This window comes from Dermacentor albipictus, chromosome 7 (assembly GCF_038994185.2).
Source record: "Dermacentor albipictus isolate Rhodes 1998 colony chromosome 7, USDA_Dalb.pri_finalv2, whole genome shotgun sequence".
Taxonomy (NCBI): domain Eukaryota; kingdom Metazoa; phylum Arthropoda; class Arachnida; order Ixodida; family Ixodidae; genus Dermacentor; species Dermacentor albipictus.
The window spans coordinates 21,425,431-21,448,991 of NC_091827.1; the positions used below are offsets into that span (position 1 = coordinate 21,425,431).

General features: G+C 43.7%; 1 protein-coding gene across 6 annotated transcripts in view; it reads right to left on the reverse strand.

Moving 5' to 3' along the window:
* LOC135897549 (HEAT repeat-containing protein 5B) overlaps positions 1–23,561 on the reverse strand; it is a 96,756-nt gene that overhangs the window by 25,207 nt on the left and 47,988 nt on the right. For 3 of the 6 annotated variants that reach the window (XM_065426198.1, XM_065426197.1, XM_065426199.1), the window contains exons 11-25: positions 22,862–22,973; positions 21,190–21,342; positions 19,495–19,594; positions 18,846–18,955; positions 17,709–17,872; positions 15,697–15,729; positions 14,314–14,346; positions 13,478–13,552; positions 9,607–9,813; positions 8,428–8,496; positions 7,794–7,915; positions 6,979–7,138; positions 5,977–6,166; positions 4,651–4,820; positions 2,932–3,073 (exon numbers count right to left, since the gene is read on the reverse strand). In XM_065426198.1, coding sequence (XP_065282270.1) covers positions 2,932–3,073; positions 4,651–4,820; positions 5,977–6,166; positions 6,979–7,138; positions 7,794–7,915; positions 8,428–8,496; positions 9,607–9,813; positions 13,478–13,552; positions 14,314–14,346; positions 15,697–15,729; positions 17,709–17,872; positions 18,846–18,955; positions 19,495–19,594; positions 21,190–21,342; positions 22,862–22,973 — 1,840 coding nt within the window. The remainder of the gene's footprint in view (positions 1–2,931; positions 3,074–4,650; positions 4,821–5,976; positions 6,167–6,978; positions 7,139–7,793; positions 7,916–8,427; positions 8,497–9,606; positions 9,814–13,477; positions 13,553–14,313; positions 14,347–15,696; positions 15,730–17,708; positions 17,873–18,845; positions 18,956–19,494; positions 19,595–21,189; positions 21,343–22,861; positions 22,974–23,561) is intronic. The other 3 variants (XM_065426201.1, XM_065426200.1, XM_065426202.1) reach the window with 3 other exon arrangements.

Sequence of the window (23,561 nt, forward strand, 5' to 3'; positions counted from 1 at the left end):
AAGAACTACTTACTTAAATACCCACAGAACTGCGCGATCTAGTTAACAGAGCACCCTACAGCGCATATGATACCCGCTGATCTGCGCCATCAAGTCAAAAGAGCAACGTCAATATTACATATAACACTTGTGATAAAAAAGACGTGGACAAAAGCCACCCGGTCATACTAAAAACAGCAAAGTGCATAAAAACAACCACTTACAATAAAATGCGTTAAAGATGTGATGATAGAAGCGAATTTTCTTTATCTAACAATGAAACAGAAGGATGGCTGATGCATTTTTCTTTTTGTTTTTCAATCCAGTATGCTTCCACGATTTCCCTAGCGGTTTGATTCCTATGCCTGTACATCACACATCTCACATCTTTAACGCATTTTATTGTAAGTGGTTGTTTTTATGCACTTTGCTGTTTTTAGTATGACCGGGTGGCTTTTGTCCACGTCTTTTTTATCACAAGTGTTATATGTAATATTGACGTTGCTCTTTTGACTTGATGGCGCAGATCAGCGGGTATCATATGCGCTGTAGGGTGCTCTGTTAACTAGATCGCGCAGTTCTGTGGGTATTTAAGTAAGTAGTTCTTCAAAAATAAACCAGTTGTTAGAAAGCGCTCGTCCTTGTCTTGCCCCTATTCTTCGTCCCTGTTTGTTTGCGCACAACAAGTATCAATATGAATATGTTCCAACTAGGCCGACTCGCAGTTATGCATCTAAAGACATGTTCCAGGGTTCGCAGTTGTAGAAATAGTTTTGAGGCTTTTCAAGGAATACCAAGGCACTGACAAAGTATTTGTAAAGAATAAAGCCCCATGATAGATCAGATGACAGCTTGAATACAAAACAAGTCCTAAAAGAAAGAGCAAATTCTTTTTTCTAAAGCACATAGAACCAGGAAAAGGTAATTGCTAAGCCTTTTATTTCATAGACCATCTACAGCCACTACAAATAAGGTGGCTCTCTACCACAAACATGCTCATCGGTTTAGATAGGCTTGACTTGGTTTAGATTGGCTGGTTGGCTTGCATAAACCTTGCACTCGGATACTCAATTAAATCAACTAAGCTTAGACGAAAGCAAGATTCAAAGATTTTTAAGCACTTTGTGAAACTTATGGGCATTCAAGGCCTTGAAAATGGCAGTTTCACACTCAAGGGTTTTCAATAGATTCAAGGATCACTGCGAACCCTGTAGTTCATACTCTGCGTTCGGTGCACTATCTGTGCAGTGATAGCAGAGCAACCTTATAACTTATGTAGAAGTCAAAATCTGGAATCTTCAGAAAGGTTGAAAAATGAAAGTCTTAGAAATGAGCAAGTGCCCAAAAAGAAGTATATTGCCCAAACTTTTTTAAAATGTGATAAAACTAAAGCATCTGATGCTTGCCTCAATGGAGAGGCTGCAATACAACACAAGATAATCTTTAGCATTCTGGTTAAACAGGCAAAATATGTTATGCTGACAAAGAAATCAAAGCTGTTTCTTTACACAAGCCAAGAATATTGGCATGAATTTAATACTGAGCCATTGTTACTAACACCAGGAGGGCTTGCCCAAAACCTCAGCTTGCAGCAGCTTCTGCTTCACAGAGCCAGTGATCATGGTACACATTTAACACTTGGCTACGTATGCATGCCAGCAACCTTGTTGCTCTTCCCGTGTCCCTTTAGGCTTTCTTGCAGTGTGGGCTATCTTCAGCTATTCATTACAAGATGCCTTTCACACAAAGGGACATGCACAAGTGCTGCCTTTGTTCATTGTCCCTTGTGTGCACTTCAGTTTTAAATGTGGCAAGACCAACTTGCCTATTTTTAAGTCCTGTTACTTGTGACTTCATCAAAGAGTAAAAAACAAAAAACAGGATGGCAGATCTAACGCAATTTGACACAGGCAGACCGACCAACCCCCTGATACCTCTGGCTATTTGCATTCCCCCTCCCCCCCAGCCAAGACCTCTGGCTATTTGCATTCCCCCCCCCCCCCAGCCAAGAACTGTTACCAAGCAGGTTTATGTCATTTACACAGCGCAGTTGTTATGTCTGTTATTCATACTATGCACTTCTTGTATCTTGCGCAATTTCTTTTGCCAGTTTTTGCGTTAGCCGATTGTGTGTCAGCTAACCTAGCACTTAGCCTTGTTCCTGCACATGAGAGAAGTTCTCCCAACACATAAGGTTAGAACTGTTTCTCGTATTCCAGTAAAATCCTCCAATGTTTCTTCGAATTTTTTTTTTTCAGTTCGAAGTTGTAGGTGCAGCAATCACGGGAAAGCATAGATCAGAATATTTTACTCTCGTACCTGCGTTTGCAGCAAGCGCACCTAATCTCGTCCCCCCATTACCACGACTCGCTCAGGGGCTGCGGTATTGGGATGGGGCAGCCGACGACAAAGCGATCACAAGTTAACCCAGGCGGGAAGCGTGCGATAAGAACAGGCCGAGCGCTATCACAGCCGTTCGTCCCGCTAGTTCTCGCAGCTCGCAGCAAAACAAGACTGCCACCTACAAGTGCTACAGATTATGGTCTATACCAGGTGTGGCCAGGCATGCATATGCAAAGAGGTATAAAAAATAATGTTTTTAGTCAAGAGCCACTATAAAAAGAGGGGCAAGGCAAATTTTTGTTCTTCTATTTCGGCCAACATAGCTGGCAGTCACACTGAATGCCATTCATGCAGCAAGTGCTTAGTGTGCCTCCTCATTGTACTTGCCCATTCGTGAAGCCTGCACCTTGAAGTTTGGCTGCCTATGTGCGCGTCACTTCCAGAGCATAAAGAAAGCTAGTCTTTAGAGGTGGATCTATGAAAGAGAGGGGGGCACAGATGCCAGAGAGCTGCAAGCTGCACCTGTACGTGCGAGGAGCCGCAGTTTGGCCACCCCTGGTTTATACAGTGAAGTGTTTTTTCAGTGATTGAAAGAAGACAAAAACCCACCGGCACCACCATTAAGTGTGGCATTCTCCTTCGCCCAAGAGCTGGCATGCTCGCACACTTCTCGGGCCTCCCGCTGAGACAGCTGCCTCAGGCATGCTACGGCTGCCCTCCTCAGCAACAGGTGTGGGCAGTTGAGGGCACTCTGGGGAAGTGAAAGAATTTTGCTTCTCAGTTTAGCACAAACTCCTTTAGACGTTTTGCACTTTGCTGAAAAGAGAGCGCAGATCGACAGAGCCGTTCTTTACTTCTTTTAGTATCCTCAGTGAGAGTTTTGAAGTTTGATACAAAGAAGTGGCTGTCACTGACACAAATATGGTTGTTTTTAAGGTAACTGCAGTCTGCAAGTAGTAATGTAGCTTAAAGGGATACTAAAGGAAAATATTAGGTCAAGCTAGATTGAAAGATTATGCTTCTGTGGTAATGACCTGGTTATTCGTAGCAAGGACAAAGCTTTTGTAAGTGACAAGAATAATGAAAATGGAAAACCCTAGTGGTATCACCTGTTATGGACTATGGTACCTTTTATGTGACATCAGCAGCAGTGGAGATTATGTCAACTCGTCCATCTTTGCACAAGCGGTTCAAATTGAGGCGCAGTAACGGGACCTTCAGTGGCAATTTTTGATGTAATAAAGTACTAATAAAGTTGCCTGAAATTTGTTGGAATTGAACGAAGATTGAATTAAAGGAAGCTCCTTGAATGGAGGACTTGCATGCAGCGCCGAGTTAGGCAGTGCATGTGCACTGAGCTAACACATGAGTAACGAGTTACGAAAGTGTGGCTTCATGAAAACGCGGCATGTGCTGCCGTGAAGCAGCACCTCAAGGCAAAATTTGCATGCAACCTGCATGGCAAATTAAAAATTTTTAGAATTTTCGGTGCGCCAAGGCACGATACTTGCAACGGGAGATGGGAGCACCAGCCGGTGCACAGCTGCACTGCTGGGTTGCAGACGGTTTCACATGAATTCAAGCTGCTGAGAGCACGATTGACAGCGTGATAAGTTCAAAATTAACCATCGCAAATGCTTACACATTCAAATTACCAGGCCTTTGCGCACATTGAATTGCAGATAATTTTGACAGGACCACAGTGTACAGTTGTTTAAACCGGGAGTTCTAATTAAGTGGGTTCTAATTAATGAGATCCCACTGTAGTATACAGACACACAGAAAATGATGATAGACATCTGGATGAATAATCTATTGATGTAGCTCAATATGTTCCTTTAATGACCACTGCTCAAATGAAATATTTATTTATCACCATATTTAAATTTTTGGGAGCATAAATGAGATGTAGCAATGCGGGTTCAAGAGCTCATATAGCTCATATTGTAGGCCAATGAAAATTTTATCTTCATCACACAACTACTACTTATTTGTTGCAATTTGAAAATACAGACAAAGAGCACTACACAAGAGAGCAGGCACTCCATAACAAGTTGCTGCATCTTCTTAATTAAACAAGAGAGAGAGAAAGTTACTTATACAAGTGGCCCTGAAACTTAATTTCAAGCTCGCACAAGCAGGCATTTCTCGTAATGAAAACCGCTGGGCCTTCTGATTGCATTGCAGTTCCTTGCGATGAGCACAAATGTTCAGAGTGAAGTTATTACTATCTAATCCAACTTTGACCCTAAAGATATGTTTCAAGTTGTCCCAGTTGCCAGTGAGTTGACAACACATCGCAGTCATGACACGTGGGAAAGCACCTACACAGAGCACAGGGACGAGGGACGACAGGTTGACGTGGCGAGGTGCAAACATGTGCAGCTGCTGCAGACAGGAAATGGCTTCAGTCTGCACCAATGCGTCGCCGTGGTCCTGCATGATGCTGCAGGCGACCAGTAAGGAAGACCGAGCTGTGCTGATGGAGTTGGTGTTGCCTGCGTGCAGAAGGAGCACAGAGTCAGCACCGAGTTACAGTCACCGAGTTTCCACCAAGTTGAATGCACAAAGCATGGCACCCTTAAATGAGAGGGGTATGATACCAGGCATTGCATGGACGTTGCCTCCATCTGGACTTTTCGGATAACCATGAAAATGCTAAAATTGAGGTGCATTAAAAAAAAAAGAAAAAAAAAGAAAAGAAATGCAAGTGTAAATGACAGAATGGACATGATAGATGTCAAGCATGATTTTCTGGGGTACAGTTTTGTTCATGATATAACAAACCCCAATGGTAAATATTTGCTAGCAGAGATTTGCTCCGAGCAAACTAAAAGTGAAAGGAATGAAAACCTCCACAGCTCCTGTTACGACAGTCGAACATTGTCATAATGATGTTGCATCTGACAAACATAATTTCGTTATATTCGATATTTCTTATAAGCACATACATTCATTAGACGCTGATATCAGAAGAAAAATTTTAGAATTACTTTATTGGATATGATAATTGTATCAATGTTCATTATATTGAGGTTTGACCGTACATGTTGACAGAGATCAGCGCAGAAATAAACAGAGGAAAGCCATTATCTTGACAGAATTGACAGAAACTTGTATTTTATTTTCAAGAACAGGAGAAAACTAATTCTGGGGTTTTACAAGCCAACAACATGATATGGTTATGAGGCATGCTGTAATGGGGGACCCCGGATTAATTTTGACCACCTGAGGTTCTTTATTGTGCACCCAATGCATGGGACACGGGCATTTTTGCATTTCACCATCGAAATGCAGCTGCTGTTTCCAGAATATGATCCCGCAACCTTATGCTTAGCAGCGCTACATCATAGCTGCAAAGGCACTGCGGCTGTTTAGAAGTGGTGCAACACTTTGCTGAGTGACAGCAGAATGAAATGATGCTGCGGTGGATATTTTGTTAATCAGGTGGTGTTAGAATCGCTTAGACGTTTAACTGAGCTTTGGCCTTTCCTGTTCTGGCCATGCAAAAGCCACTACGCCACCACAATGGGTCAAATAAAGGAGACAATGAACTAATCAAGACAAGACTGATGAACGTCCACTGCAGAAGTGAATGTAATGAATTCAGACCGGGGGTCATTCCCGAGATAAATATAGTACCCGTGAACGCACCTTGCAGTTCAGGGCCGATCGTGGTGATCACAGCCGAGAGGCACTTCCCAATGCACTGGTGCACGTCAACATGAGTGGGTGGCATGCTCAGCAGCAGTTTGAGTGCCAGCGACAGCGTTGGCTCCACGTAGCTGCGGAACATGGGCCCTCCGGAGTCCGCAATGAGGCCCAGGGCATGCAATGCCCAGACCTGCAAACACATGTGATGGTTCAATGTTCCAACAAAAGAAACATATTAGGCTAGATGGTACGTCATAATACTAAAGCTGTGCTAGTTTCCAACTGCTTTATTTTGGGTTTATTGCTCTCTTTTATACACATTGTATGTGGTGGAAGGATATGAAATCACTTAAGATGGCACCAAGTGCATGAACATTCAAGTAAGCCAGCTCCTTGGTAGATAATAATATAAAAACAGTGCTCACACATTCGTCACCTGAGTTGAGTATGATCTTTGCCACTCTAATTATCTTGCAGGTTAATGACATAATTGGACTGGTAAAGATATACTCACTTTATGCGACAAATGTGTAAGTACTGCGTTCATATCACTGCTTTTACCAAAGAACTGACCTTGAATACTCATGTCTGAGTGTCACCTTCAGTGTGATGTCATGGCTGTGTTACGTTGACTATGCACAGCATGTCCAATATAAAAATGTGTATAAAGATCAGAATGACGAGTGCGGAGCAAGTGCCCGAGTGTCGAAATAGTGACATGTTGTCAGCCTATGTCTGTATCTCCGCTGTACTATTCAGCTGGCTATGTGCAATGTTTTATGTGCACCAGCACCAGACAACAGAACCTGCGAGTTGCCGACCAGTGTCGATTCACATTTAAATTTCAGTCAGAGGTGAATATATGTAGCGAGCACAGTCATCTGTGAGCACGGTATGCATTTAGAAACACTGGGGAAGTTGGTTAGGGTGCTTAAACAATGTCAATGTTACGTGGAGGCAAAGCCAGAATGCAAAGGTGTAGGAGATGCTACAAAGCCCTACCTGAACCACGGGGGCATTCATGTCCTGTGCCAAAGCAAGCAGGATGCTGACGCTTGTGTTGAGATGCTGGCCAGAGCCCATGCCGCCGACGTAGCGGTGCAGGCAGCCAAGCGCCAGGGAGTGCCCCGTGCGTGACACAGCGTCTCGGGCAGTCTTGAGCCTGCAGCATGAGCCCTTCTCTCCTCATCGCACTGGCAAAATCGCAGTGCACAGAACGCCACATAATGTCAGAACTCTCGTAGACCAACGCGTTTGCTCGTGTGAGGCCCGCACTTACTTATTCTTTTTCTGATTTTTTACAGGGTGTAGGGCTCGCACGAGGCAGGCTTATGGCTGCCTCGAGAACACTACACCTAGTGTCTCACTGCACTCGAGGTTTCTCACCGAAGCCTCTAATTGCACTCGGACTGCTATGCACGACAACGCAACCAGTGACGACCAAGTATCAAAACTTCTTTTTCTTTCTTTTTTTTCTTTTTAATTTTAATGCTTCACTGTCCTTCTCAAGCTGGTCTTCCTCTGTGCCATCCTAAACTTCAATTCAGTACCTTCAAATCACAAGGGTACAGTATTTCTGGCAGTAATAATAAGTGTCATCATGCAAGAAGAAAGCAGTAAGGGAGATAATAATAAGAGTTGACCGTTTATTCAACATCAGTGTATATTAGGAGTGCAGACAAAAAGCCAAAAGTAAATGGCTTGCTGGGGTCTGCACCCCTTATGGCAAATGGTGCAGGCTCAACACGACTCGTTTCATGTTCGCCATAGCTGCTCCCTGTGAAACGGGCACTTGGCTAACTGCCCTCTGCACTGACCTGTCAAAGCTGTCCTGAGCCATCTCGGCCACGAAGCGGCCATCCCCGACCACTTGGGCCATGCGGCCCAGAGCTTCTCCAGCAGCACAGCGTAGGATTGGATTTGGATGGCTCAGAGCGCCCTGCAGCAAGACCAAAGCAGCCAACGTTTCACTTTTAGCAACAACGCCAGGACAAGTGAACTCAGATCCCCCTTTTCTACAAGAACAATGAATTTCTGGGATTATAAGAATTGAAAGCTTTGAAAAAAAAAAGAAAAGCTAAGGGTTTTTAACTTCCATATGCATGAGAGAGAATTTGCTGATTTCTGTAATCCTGCACTAAGTCACTTATTCTCATCATAAGCAAACATTGTAGTGAATTTTTTTGCCAGACACTGTTCCTAAGCAAATCAATGCGTACTTTCCTCATTTTATTTGCACCATTCACGAATGCAAGCTCTATTACTTTTTCTTCTCCTTCAAGCTGGCGCAAACCATTTTGTTAAGTTTGATAATGATACTTAGAAAACAAATTGAAGGTTAGCAGCATGGCATTAAAAAAAAGAAAACTAAAATACATTTTTTATTGTCCAGTTCTCAAAAGTACTGTGTTATGAACTAAGTGAAGCAGCGTCCACTTAGTTTCAGCTTACATGGATAAGTCCAACTGCTGCCTTGCGAACGTCTTCACCACCAAGCGATGTCTTTGCTTCGGCCAGCGCCTGCACAGGTTTACCAAAATGACTGTGTGGTACTGGCATCATGTGGCCAAGAGAGAGAGAAAAAAAAAAACATTTCACGAGAAACTAAACTGATTGATTGATTGATTGATTGATTGATTGATTGATTGATTGACTGATTGATTGAGTAAATGTTTCATTTATTGGATGGCTGTTTTGCCTAATACAGGTAATGCGGAGGGGGAAAAGTAACTGTCATAATTGTGCTTGACAGTGTTTTGATCGAGCCACTTTGCCCGTCTCCTTAGAGATGGCACCACCAATCTGCCATGTTGTTTGCCTTCTCTTTGTGCTACGCTTATGCTGAATAGTACTGCATGAAACAAAGGAGCCCCCAGTGTAATGTGCTCTTCTGGTTAGTCTTCCATCTTGTCTGTACTCAAGTTTTGTACAGGGTGTCTATATGTGTAGGCTCTTTTCCATTAGTACCATGTTTATTTATTTATGTATTTAAATATGTCCTATAGAGCCCCTATATGGGGCATGAATAGAGGGGCTTCGTACGAGTTATACAAATAAAAGTAATTTAGAAAGATAACACAGAATGCATGTATAAGTAAGCAGAAATTGAAACCGAGGGAAAAACTAGGAGGCAACACCCTCAAATTATACAGTTCTTGCAGTACTTGTCCCCGTTTGGTCCAGAATATATCAGAATTGTTTGTCTTCCACTGCAATGACGGGGTAGGTTCCAAGTGGAAGGAACGACGGTACGGCCCATCGTCCAAATGGCAAAACTGTCACACATTTCAGATTGTTAAAGCGAGCATTTCGTATTCCTTGGATGGGCAATGCCCCATTCCCTTCCCTGACGAAATCTATGTTTTTCATTCAGGAACGTGTACTCAAGATTTATTCTGCATGAAACAGGCAGATATTTGATGCACAAATGTTATTCAACAAAACGCGCAGTGAAACGAGCATAAATGAGTGGGCTGTGCCACCGGATGAGCCATTTACATTGAGCGAGGCTTCATCGTCAACACAAGATGCAATATATTGCTAACAGGCGGATAATTAGCTGTCAAAGGCCACATGCAGGCTATCCCTAGTAAAATCAGACAGAGGGCGTACGTGTGGCGGCATACGCACCTTGAGTGCGCTCAGCAGCGCGGTGAAGATGTTGATCTGGACGGCCTCCTGGCGGGTGGCCTTGCTGTGGCGCACACACTCGGAGAAGTGGTCCAGCATCTGCAGACGATGCTTGAACGCCACGTGGGGGAACACCAACCCGTACAAGACCACCGACATGTCGATCACTGCCACTCCCAAGGGAAGCGGGCCCGGCAGAGCATCACCCTGTGTGATCAACCCCTACGTCACCTCTCCAGGAGTAGCCCCTATGTCACCCTTTCTCTCACTGTTCATTTCTCTATTCACGAGCAGTGAAGGTAGGCAGGAGGCATGCAACTATATACATGTTCATGTCTGAAGGGACCATTTACAGTCTTTAATTGAGGCCTGCATTACTTAAATATTTCAAGAGAGCCTTGATGGCTTGCTTCATTGATATCATGTCCGACCAAATGCCTAGTAACACTTTTTCACTCAATGGCTTGTTGTTAAGTGACGTTAACAATGGGGTCAAGCAGCAAGTGTGTGTTCCATTGTCTCCGGTGCTCTGCACGTATTGCATCCTGATGAGTCTGTCCGTTGGACTGAGAGCAGCAAGTAGTGCACATAGTAGTGGCTATAGCTGGTATTTGAGAAATAGAGAGAGAGAAGGAAAAGAGATGACACATAATTGGGCAGAGCATTACGCACGTTGGTGAAGGGTCGTGGCTTGCAGGATGCCAGGAATAACAGAAAGACCAGAAATGACTTAAAGAGAGCAAAGAGCTGGTTTTCGTTTTTCCTGACACTGGTGGTTCAGATGCTTCTGAAAAGCTTTTGCAGTAGGAGGTCCATGATGCGGTGCCTTTCACACCCTAAACATTCTGCGACTTCCTACTTCATTAGAGAGGTGTTAAGGCAGGCTCGATTGGTGGGTTATGCCTCTGAAACGGCAACTAAAAAATTTAAATTCTGTGGTTTCGCATGCCAAAACCACGCTATGATTATGTGCCGTAGAGGGGGGTGGGTGGGAGGGGAGTGCTCCAAGTTAATCTTGACTAACTGGGATTGTTTAACGTGTATCCAATGCACCATACACACAGGCGATTTTGCATGTCACCTCTATCGAAATGTGGCTGCCGAGGCCGGGATTCGTTCCCGCGCCCTTGGGCTCAGCAGTGCCAATGCCAAAGCCACCGTGCCGCCATGGCAGGTTGAAATGGCAATTCAGTTATCATTACACAAAGCAAACGTATGGCATGTCAGAAGGTGACTTGGTGGAGAGAGATGGGTGTTGACATCACCTTCAGATTCCCAAGGCAGCAAATACCTAGATACGAGGCTTTACATAAAATATAAACAATGGCTGTTCTACTCAACCCAGACTCCATTAGCAATTAACCACCTTTTCGCTCACCTTTAACGTGAACCGATATTATTATTGCCTGCCCAACATTTACTGTAAATTATGGTGTACTCAAAGAGATGCACCATAGCCTCTGAAGCTTCAATTGCACGTAGCGCGTCGATACTATTCAGCTATTTAGAGTTAATGAAGAGCTGCCTGAAAAAATATTGACATGGGTCACCTGCTTGCGAAGCCAAAGTGACAAACATTTCGCACTTGAAGGAGTGAAGAAGGCTTGTTTTTAAAGGGACACTAAAGGCAAACATTAAGTCAAGCTAAAATGATAGATTAGTGCTCGAGAATATCTAAGGCATCAATAATATTGCCAACATAGCCTTAATAATTGAGAAATTAAGGTAAATGCAGGACATGATTAGAGACTCCCCAGAGACGTTCAAGTACTTGCCCGATGACACAAGCACTCCTCAATTCATTCTGCCACTCGTACTCAACCACTCATTGCAAAAAGCATCATTATATTGTATTATAAGACGAAATAAAATTTTATTTTTCGAAAGAAGAACTCATTGAAATTACCTTTGGCAACGACGTGGGCAGTAGAAAGGTTTCATTTTCGCTCGAATCCGCGCTGCCCATGCTTTCGCATTTCAGTAGTTTCATTATCGCATAGTGTTGTGCTGGTTTTGCTGGCTCACTAAACTTGCACAAACTGCAAGTAGCAGAGAATTCAACTTCCATGTGATGTCGCGGGATGCCCAAACGGTCCACACCATTTGACCAAAAGGCAGCTGCAGCAGCAAGTCCACCGTTTTGTCTTGGCTCGGCATCGCCGTCTGTCGGAGGCTGTTTTACTCACTGATGGCAGCAAAGGCTGGCGTATGCAACATCACCACTCTCCGGGTTATGTGGCAGGAGATTTGAATTTCAAAAAAAGGTATTTGGGCCCTTCAGATGCAATCTTCTTGTAAACTGAATCTCTTCTTGGCACGAAGCAAGCATTGCGAGGTTTATGGAATGGTACTTAAACAGTTCACGTCAACTTAGTATTTGCCTTTAGTGTCCCTTTAACATTTAATGCAATGCACTTACAGCTGACTCATGATTTACAAAAAGAAGTCTTAAAACATTGGCTCCCCCGATGTGTTTTCAATGCATTTTTACTTTCAACACTGACCAATTCATTGAGGACTTTCAGTTCAGTCCAACCTTTTGGATTCCCTGGACAGAGAGGCACAGTCAAAAACATTTCATGAGCACACATTCATAATGTACTAGTAGCCAAAGTGTGCCCACATTTGAGACTTAAGCTAGTGGACATGTTTTGCAGTTGCCACTGCGAGCAGGCACTGCAAACACAGTCATGTGTCTCTGGCTCTGACATGTTGGATATGCAAGCATGGTGCATTTCTCTATTCCCTCTGCCATGGAAACCAGCCATGGCCAGCTACCTTCAATGTTGTATGGGAACAACTTATATTGTGTAATGCTTATAATGTAACCACTTATAGTTCAGGACCAGATATAACGTGATGTTTTCCGACTCCCTCTTACACTCCCAAAGAAATTAATGCACACACATTATGCATTCCAGTAATAGTGCAGCCGTACATGACGAGACACTGGTTATAATGTGGGTGCTGGAAAATCTCGCCAAAAAGCAAGGCAGTGGGCACGTTTCTCAAGGCGATGCGCTGGCAGTGGACAGGAGAGCGACTAGGGCAATCCAGAGCAAGCAGAGGACACGCAGAGCAAACAAAAAAAGACACACACAAAAAATTTAAGAATACAGTGTGCCTGCCTGCCTGCCTCAGCGACAGCGCGCTCTACCAGAATGTATGGACTCTGTATGTTACGCAGTACAAGGTGCTTTGCAGAAGTGGACATGTGGAAGTTGCCTAGGCGATGAGGAAAGCCCGTTCTTGCGGCCTCCGAGATCAAGCTTATGCACATCGAATGATCTCAGAGGCCATGCCCTGCTGTGGCCGCTTGTCGGCAGCCTGCACTCAGCGCCAAACTCCGCACCGGATGTCTATGTGTTGTCGCTCTTCAGTTTATTTAGTTTGTGTGCAGAAAGTAAGTACTTTTTCTCTTTTGCATTCTTTTTCCATGTTTGCCTGCTTCATGCGACGACCGTCTGTAAATGCTGGTCCTCGGGTGCTAAACTTTCACTATTCACAAATTAAAAAGAATGCAAACATCCCAGTCGCATGCTTCGATTGTTGGATACACATGGCCTGCTTGGCTTACATGTATTGCACCTGCCGCAGGCTTGGAAGATTTTCTGTTTATGGTGCAGCACCACTTGTAATGCGGATATTTGCGACTCCGCCGGCTTACGTTATGAGCGATCTATGCAGTATATCTGCTGGTATACTAACCCATAATTCTGTTTTCATGGAATATTATTGACCAATTTTAGATACTAATTCAAAAAAATAAAAAAAAGGCCCCGGAAGTTTGAATTAATACGAGTCAACTGTAAATGACTGCATTCGTGTCACCAAATCAAGAACTACAGCATGCAGTGGGTGAAGGGTGTACCTTGTTAAGCGACCTATACAGTGCAGTGGTGTCATGCTCCAAAGCCCCTGATCCCGAAGCACTATTCGGCTGCAACTGCAAGGTAAAAACACAAGAGGTGAGCCAGGAATCATAAACAAAGGCAAGAAAAGGAAACTACTTGCACATGCATCTTTGCTTCATCCGGCAGTGTAGTAACTGTGCCCTCCGACAACTTATTATGTAACAACACAGACAGATAAAAAAGAACGCAGTAACTAACACACCAAATAATATCACAAGGATATATAACCTAGTAATCCATTCCTATTGGAACTAAAAGGAGAAACCAACTGTCAACAGACATTAACCGCAACGAAGCAAAAAGACACTATGATAAGCATCCGAGAAACAATGATAAAACATGAGCACATACCACATTCACACATTTGTCCAAATGCTACAAGCTAAATGGTCCGAGAGCGATAACAACAAAACGCTCAAGTTGCAGGATGCACAGTATGGTGAGGAGCTGCACTTAGATTTAAAAAAGAAACAAGACAAAAAAAAAATCATGAATGCGCATGACACCAGGCCATGAGAAAACAACCAAGCGCTTGCTCAGTTAATTATGGTTATCACGAAGCAGCAGCATCATTCGCTGCTGTCAGTAGGCACAGGGCAAACAACAAAATGCTTTTCCACAACAAGGTTTGCGACGTTATGTGCAAAAAAGCCTGTTCAGCATGCATGGCACATGCAACAACAACAACACAGCATCCACGTCGCTTGCGCAATGCAGGGAACTGCATGCTGTCCCAGTGGCCCGGACGGCGACTAGCAGGGGCACGCCTGGCGAGCAATCGGCCAATACTCACAAAGGACTTGTCCGACTTCCTGTGGGGTTCCATCTACAAAGTTTTATTCAATTGGTCAAACTCTTCCCAGTGGTATTAGCGTTACTCACAACACATGTAACTGCTCAACACAGCTGTTTGCCTCCTGGTGTCACATGATTCAGCTTAGCAAGTTTAGGTAAGCAGTACAGATCTTTACAAACTACAGTGGAACCTTGATTACACGACTTTCTTGGGGCTATGTGGAAACATTGTATAATCCAAGCCACAAAAATTATATCTGTGATACATAGTTCTGTGCGACAGAGTTGCAAGAAGCCTCAATTTAAATTTATAGGCTAATAATACCCTGCAGGACAGGGAAACCAATAGAGGCCAAAAGAAGCAAATGCAAAATAATGCTGCAGTGCGGTTTTCAATCACACTTTATTGGAGGGATTTAGCATACCATGCCCGGCGATCAGTGCCTGCTAGCATGATAAAATGCATTTTTTCTCACCTACAGACATATTTGACACAATCTGCATGCCTTCTGGTAGCTAATCGGTTCAATTTCTGCACATGCTATCGCATTTTCCGTAAGTGTTGAGGCAGTATTCTTGTGTGATCATTTTCAGAGGTGGTTTCACTTTCGCGAGACTGGGAGCTGACAGTGTTCTTGACACTGTGCGAAAATAGCGAGTTTGGCAGAGTGCTAAGAACGCTGTCGACTGTATACATGGACGCATCGCCAAGAGAAAACATCAACAGTGAGAAAGTGCGATGAGACAGCAAAGGCACTGCTGAGAAGATATGTGGAGGAGCCTGGGTGGGCAGTCAACACTAAAAATGCTGAGAGAGAGAAAGCGCAATCAGATGTGAACGTAGGGACAAAGGCAAGCGGCAGTTGAGCGATGTGAAGAGAGGGAAGGGAAATTAAGAATGAGAGGGCAGGGAATGCGAGGGCAGGAAAAAAGACTAGGAGGGAGCCCGGAAAGCAGTCAGAACTTTCTGCATGAAAAGTTGGGTTTTCCCCTCTAGATGGAGGGGACGGTGCCGCGAGGGAGCTGCTTGAGGCTGATGGCACTTCTCATATGCCTGTCGTTAGGTTCGTTGTGTTGCGCGGGTTGTCATATGCTCACGGTATGCAACGGGACATGCATAACTTGACATAATATTCAAGGTTTTTAATGGATTACCTCTATGAGGAGTTCGTCGGGACTGCACTGATCCGTCATAAGAACTGGGATGTCGTAAATTCGTGGGAGGCGTAACCGGGGTTCCATTGTAGTTGGAGGCAACGGTGCAGTTTTAAGAATACAAACTTGTCTGCCTATGGATACCAAGTAGTCGACAATCACAATCACTCAAGTTCTTTGTCTGCAGGATACAGCACCTCTTGTTTGCTGTTTGCGCTTTACTTACAGGTATAGCAGGTGAAGTCGAAGAGTAAACATTCTGAAAAGTAATCATCTAGCTTAGTCATCTTTCTTCAGAATTATTTACCAGCTTCAAACATTTTGTCTAAAGAGCTTGCTTTATCCATCTGGTGCTTATAAACAGTTCTCTAAGAATCACATTTGCTAAAGGTTTTTCTTAAAGTGTCACATATATGTTCAAATTCTAAGCATGTAATTCTTGTATGTACAGTATGGCAAAAGTTTCGAGGATACTTCACAACTGACGCAATGTGGCGATCGGCCTTGTTATAAGATGCAAGTCGTGTGCCGAAGTTAAGGAACACTGTTCCACTGAAACAGCTGAACAGTGTTCCTGAGCACTGTTCCTCTCAATGTTTGACACTTTGGAGCAAACAAAGTTCTGCAGGGATTCTAGTATGCAGCCTAATGATAGCATGCCCATATTTTGTGTGGTAGCCTCAAAACTTTGACAAAATTGTGCCATGCATCATGTGCACAAGTGCCTGTGAAGTTAAGAACAAGGTGCGTCACTAAATATGCGAACTTCAACTGCAATTCAAAACAAATAAATTCCATGAGAGAGCCAGAAAAAAAATAATTAGGGGTATAAACAAGTGCAAGAACAAGCAGGTCAATAGAGTCAACGTCCGATTTTTTGGACACCCTAGGGGCCATAAGAACGCATGAAAATCGGGGAGTCCGGAAACGTGAATACATGCCTTTTACTACCCCCAAGGGCTCAAATCACAACAGGCACATCTGAAATAGACCTATAAGCCTGCCACTACGCTTATTATGCGTATCAGTGCTTGTAACGTGACGGGAGATGGCAGGCACAAGTGTGCATAATTAAGGGCCACATACTGTGTCCCGTGACAGCGGCCCCCTTCAACTTTTGATAGGCTTCACCGCAATAAATCGCGTATGCTTCACTGCGTAACCCCGCTGTGTTGCGGCGAAGCTGACTTTAGAAAACCGGCATTGTGCAACGTTTGACCCTTGCCGTGTTTTCTGCAACTAGAAGAAATACAAAGGCGGAGTCGGCGCCGTTGCTGACAGTGGCGAATTCTTTAAATGAAAAACAAAAGCTTGGTAGCGAACGTCGAAGCAGCTGGGCGTAGCTTTGCTGCTGCGGTGGGCAGAGGATCTGCATGCGGGAGTGCTGGTTCGATGCTGCGAGATAATCAAAACGGCGGCGGTGGCGGTTTCGATTAATGCCGTTTCGAACCTGCGGTCACCGCAAAGAGTGCGGAATATCGGACGGCGAAGGGTTTCAGCATGCGAAATTTCACATGTTGACCCTATGGGGTACACGGCTGTGCTGCAAAGGCGTTCAAATTATCGGGCATGTCCGAAAAATCGGGCGGCTGTACTAAGTTTAATGAATTGGCGAGAAATCTGTCAACAACAAGCCAGCAGCAAATGAATGGGTAAGTAAATAGTGAAGCCCTAGTGGTGGCGAAATGTGTATGCAGTCAAAGGAACACACGAACAGGAAGAGCAAACATTAAATATGAACAGGGAGGGAGACAAGGTAAACTTTTAGACCCTGTTCTCAAGAAGCTCAGCTAATATCTGTTATTGCTTTTGTTTCAAATTGAGTTAATTTTGCCAGACCCCCCCAATCGTTCTGGACCTGCACTTGCCCAATAATGTGCTGTCACTCATAGAAGCTGGCAAACCTGCTGGAACACTCCAAGGTTCCTAGGAAGCCAGAAAAATCATGATGTTGGCTGTACACCACTGTGTGTTCAATACGACTTAGTTTACGGCTTTTCTCTTCCGTGTTTGGTCAAATGCGAAACCACCTTGTGTGGGAGCTAGGCTAATTCCTGCATCTTTCCCAAGCAATCAAAAGTGCTGTCAAATGCTGCCGCACACTTGGTGCATGAACAGATGTGCAGAGGTCTGCCCCCTGTAGCTTCTCCGTCATTGCCACAAAAAGTCTTCCACGAGTATAGTTATAATGCAAGAGCCTATTCCGACAGTCAGTCCTTCAAAGGGATGTCGTCCCACCTGGTCCTCGATGGCCTTGTGGTCAGTCTCCTGGAGCCAGGAGCCCAAGATGACGCTGTCGTCTGAGTGGCACAGGCTGCGCAGCAGTGACGTCGTCGTGTTGGCCTGGTTCTCTGTCAACGTGAACTCGGCCACCAGCAGCCGCAGCAGGTTGTTGTAGCTGCCTGCAAGTGGGATATGACAGTAACTGGCTGGACAAGCCGCCAAACTGGACGACAACATGGCAAAACGAAAGCGGAACACCCTCCAAAGATGTCTTTGTTCATGATACAGGCTACAAAAAGATGCTTTGTGAGTTGAGCAAAAAAGTAAGACTTCCACATGGAAGCTGAGAGATCCATCGATATTTGTTCATAACGCAATTTTGATGGCCACGCTGATTTTATTTTCTAACCTGAATACGTCATCTGCAACGGCACTTCAGTTGTTGCCGAAGTTGTCAACTGGACAACATCCCAAAGTAAAAGCAAGATGCCAAATGAAACTGTGTTGCTGACACATGTTGGAAGATGCTCTGCAAATTTAGTGAAAAAGACTAGCATACGGAAGTGAGAATATCGTTGAACATTTGTTAACGAAACAATTTTCGTTAATGTACTACTCTCATTTCGACATGATTACACTGTTTACAACAGCACTTCTGTTATGCTAGCTGCATGTTCTACTAATCAACATTCAGCAATTTTATGGTGGCAATGGCCAACAAGATGCTGTCCTCTCCACCAGCCCATAGATCAGGTTGAGCTTTCTTCCTTGAGAGATTAGGGGCGACTATTCTATATCTAATCCTACGGCACAAGACACACTACTCAATGTTTTCCATGAAGAGGTCAGGGGTTTCTTTGTTTTAAGACAGGTCGGGTGAAAAATGCCATATCCGTATAGCAGGTAGATCATTAGCATCTGTGAATGTGTCACTAAATCAGACTAGAAGCATTACCCTCATCTTTACATGTGCTTTGAACCATAACGCTTTTATGGCCTCACTTGGTCTAAACACTGCTGGTTTGATTGATACAGCACTGAATAAATGCATAAACAGACAAATTAATGAATGTATGAAGCCCAGACAAGGTGCCCACGCAAATGTGTCCTAGTTGTACGGGCAGCAACAGACAAAAAGATCAACAGGCTCACTTTCGTATGACTGTGCTGGTAGCAAGGACATGGTCTCGTAGAGGCGCAGTCGCACCATGGCGGCACTGGCCTTCAGGTGCTGGCCATATGACTTGATTGTGGGGCCAATCCTAAGCCAAGTGCAAGACAAAATAAGAGATGGAAGTCCCACAATTATTTCATTTCAGTAAGTCTGATCTGATTCAGCCACTCTGCCACAGGCTATTGTGTTTAATGGTCTTCTTGACATTATTACAAACACTGCTGATTCCAAGATGTTTATAAACAAATTATGTAGTACGCTTTCTTAGTTTTCCCTAGTCCCTACATTTTCTTTCATTCCTCTTGCCTGCATTGTATGCAGTGCACCTGAATGATGAGGTGATACTTTTTTATGATGAATTTGTTTAGGCTGAAAACACTGACACAGTGATGATCTCTTCTTAGTTCTTTTTTTCAAATTTTACTTTGAATTTGGTTGCCCAGAACCTAAACGAGTAAAATGTTTCAATGGTTCGTTTTTCCTTAACACGTTCATTCCAGTGTGAAGCATTACTATATTATAAGCACTGCATCCCTAGCATAACAATGACTTAACTACTGCACAATGTGCAGCTAGACAGGTCAGCCCCACGCAACAGACGAAAATAACTTTAACGTCATGTCTTACCCAGATAGCATGAGCAATGCAGACTCGACAGGAGACAATATTCTTCGCACGATGTCATCAGAAGCCAGCTCCTTACAATGTCTCAGGAAGCTTGCCATAGCTTGCAGGATGAAAAAGAAAGAATGGTTGCATTGAAATGAATAGAGAAAAGGAACTACAGTAGAGCCTTGGCTAAGTCGGATCTCATGGAACAGAAAAATAAAGAAGAAAAGCGGACGAATTATCACAGTGTAAAATTATTGAGGGTATCTGAAAACACTAAATAAATGCTTGCTACCCCAATCCACCTTCATTTAGTGAATAAATTCACAATCCTTGCTTCTGGTTCACATAGAATTAGTGAAGCGGCAGTTCTCAACACTTCGTCACTGATCAGTGCTTGCAGCGGCGAGGGCCTCGCGACTTCCTTAGCAGCGCAGCCCGTTTGGCGCTGGCGCAAGACCCAAGTCTTCATTCGTGTAGACATGCTTTTCACTAACGTGCACACACCCTGATTATTTTTTTGCAAGTGAGCTGGTTGGCAACAGATTGTCCATCTATCGCGATGTTGCCACGGGCTTGATGCCAGTGCGCGTGCCATGGTAGTATTGGCACATGCACGAGGCGAACTTCGTGTCACGTGCAGCAGTGAATGTATAAATGCGCAAATACACATGAAGAGTTCAGGGAAGAGTACTACCCGCCGTGGTTGCTCAGTGGCTATGGTGTTGGGCTGCTGAGCACGAGGTCGCAGGATCGAATCCCGGCCACGGCGGCCGCACTTCTATGGGAGCGAAATGCGAAAACACCCGTGTACTTAGATTTAGGTGCACGTCAAAGAACCGCAGGTGGTCGAAATTTCCGGAGTCCTCCACTACGGCGTGCCTCGTAATCAGAAAGTGGTTTTGGCACGTAAAACCCCATAATTTAATTTTTAGGGAAGAGTGCTGCTTTTGCATTTTTGCATAGCACAATTGGGGTGCTCTGCACTCCGAAAGTTGCCCGAATTAACCGGTGTGCAGCCAAATACATCCGAATTAACAAGAGTTTGATGTCACTAAATGATGCATACGCCTGCTGGGACCAAAGGGCAAGTTCGAATTATTCTATTTTTCCAAGTTAACGAAGGTCGAAGTAATGATATTTTTACTGTACTACAAACCGAGGTCGATAACTCAACGAGAAAGTTGGTAAGTTTAATTAGTTCTTTGGAGCCCTAGTGACATTATTTTTAGTGATGTGAATAGCCAGTAAATTGTGCAGGTAAAATTTCTCCAGACACTCTGCCTAAGTTCAATGCCACATCCCAATTTCATATCAAAAGAGAGGATAAAACAGAGCTTATTAGTGAGCCATATGGGTGCATGAAAGCTGCTCCTCCAGGCAAAGCACAATATTAAGACCTGATACCATATAAAAAAAAAAGAAAGAAAGAAAAAAGAAGAAAAAGAAAAGATAGGACTTATTTTTTCCTTTTCACATTCTGACCATTGACTCGCCAATGTAGAAGGTAATTCAATGCTATAGAATAAAAAATAAGAAGAACGATATCTGGGAACAATGAAAACATAAAGACAAACTTCCGAGCAAGTGATCATCGCTTAGCAACTCCTCGCTAAAAGATGGAGTGCTTTGGGGCTACGATTGGTGACTGTTAAAGAAAGTAAAATCTTGCAAACACTGCTACACGCGTGCCAAAAGAGAATTCCCACTTACCACTTAATGCCCCCGAACGCCCTTCAAGGGTCACCTGCCAGGTGAACGCATCCCCCCGCACTTTCTCGGACTCGAGCTCCTTGGTGGAACGGGGAAAGCTGTTCTTCCACAGAAGCAGCATTCGTGGCAGCAGACTGCGCACCACAGGCGGGCCTGGACACCGAACAAGAGCGACAGCTCGATAATTAAAGGAACACTGGCATGTACTTTCAATGTCGCATATATTCTACTACACGCTTATCGCACGTAAATTATGGCACTTAGTGAATGTGAAGATTGGGAAACTTCTGAGATAGCTTAATTTGATAATAAAGTTGGTTTCTAAGCACCTCACCAGGTGTCACTGACTTCTCGATGTCGTGACAGAGAGCAAGATTTGTTGACATCGTGTAGCAATAAGGCTACGTACGATGATGTTGCTCATATAAAAAATACAATGAGTGTGCTCCACGTATCTTTTTTCTGGGTGCGCTCACATGTGGATTTAAACAAATGAGTATATCATGATGTCATGATGTATCCACCACCTAGCACAGAAACTGAACCTGGTTCATAAAAACAAGACTATCAGAGTAAATTATTTAGTGTTCTATGACGCTCGCCAGAGTTCTTTTTTTCTTATAGGGCTGTAAAACTAGGACCTCAATTTGAAGCAAAAAGAAAAAGAAAAAAAAAAAGAAAGAAAAAAGGAGAAGGAGAAGCCGGAAATGTCATGCTGGTCAAAGAGTATTACAACCACCAGTAGCATAACAGAGTGAATGACATGCTGACAGCATCACAGAAATCAAGCCTTACACAGAAACCTGTACTTTTTCCTCACGTATAAGTAGCAATATTTATTCTGGGCCCATCATGTAACATGTGTGACATAGATGGAGAATTTTTCAATGGTGAACGCAAAAAATGATGACACACAGTGAAGTGAAGGTGCACGATTATTAGCATAACTAAATGAGGTATGTAGAGATAGCGATAACTGTGTCATGCAGTTATTATCAAAAAGAAGACAGTTGATGGTGTTTAAGGTTCAGAAACTGTCAATTTTCACAGCACTGCCTCATCTACACAAGAAAGCTGATAGTCACAATGACATTGCGTCAACTAGACCAAGTACACTTGTGGCACTACCTACGCCAGTGACAGTTTCTGCATCACCAAAAGAGAATAGTGTACTATAGCAAAGCAAGTGAAAAATTTTTTTGTTTAGAGTGGTTATTTTTTTAATGACTTTCACATTTTACAGTTGCTATTATTGCACTTGTGAGCTCATTGCGCGAGCTAGAAAATAGTGGCTACGGGGATAATGGCTGTTAACGTCAACAATACGGGCATTTCATTAGCAATTAGTTCAGATGACTTCAAAACTTCCATATGACACAGATGTCACACTTCATGGCAGAATTGCTTTCTTATAACCACGTCACATGACCATTTTTAATGACTACTCAAAACAATGCTTGCGGAAATCTGCGAGCTCAGAGCTCCATTGCATCAGCTCCAATGATTGAATGGCCATTGCCCGAATTTTCAGTGGCAACTGGTTTCAATGGTTGATGAAAGTGCGAATGTGACATGGGCATCATTGTTCTGGAACACGCAGTGAAGGCACTACAGAGAGATAGCAGAAGGAGGAAAGCAAATGCACGTCAAGTTATCAAATTTGGCAGTTTACCCAATGTCATTACGGCACCCATCATGAGCCAGCCAGCTTGCGTTCGCTGAAGAGACAGTCGGCTGTTCTGCGAGGCACTTCGCAGCAGGTCTTCAGCCAAGTTGAAGATCATCTGGACATTTACCACGGCAGCTATGACAATGTGCAATACGTCATTGACACCTTTGTCTACAATAGGTACACAGATACCATTTTAACACAAACGCATTGCGCACTCGGCACCAGTGAAAATGTGGACGGCATAGCACAGGTTCCAGGACCTACATTATCATGCACTAATGAGTGCTGCTAGCACGGACGTTAAACACAGGCATGACATGAAATAACTGTAGATTTCAGTACAGAATGAAGTGATGCTCAATACATGGAGTGACGCTTAATGAAAATCAAAGCTGGAGACAAATCCTTGTGCTGATTGCTAATCTGAACTGTATGTATCAAAAGCAAAGCATGTCATCTTTCATGTTCCAATCAGTTCAAGCTGTTCAATCAGCTCAAGTTAAACCTTTGCTGTGAGTACACACCGTATAGCTTTCTTGCTGAACGTTTCATCCTCCACAACAATTTTATGTTCTATGTGAATGTCGAACTACCATGGCCTCTTGAATGTAAATTTGGCTGTTGCGGAATTTTGTGTTAGCAGAACTTTTATATGCAGATGCTCCCTGCTCTGTTAGAGATGTTAGTGCTCAATATAAAA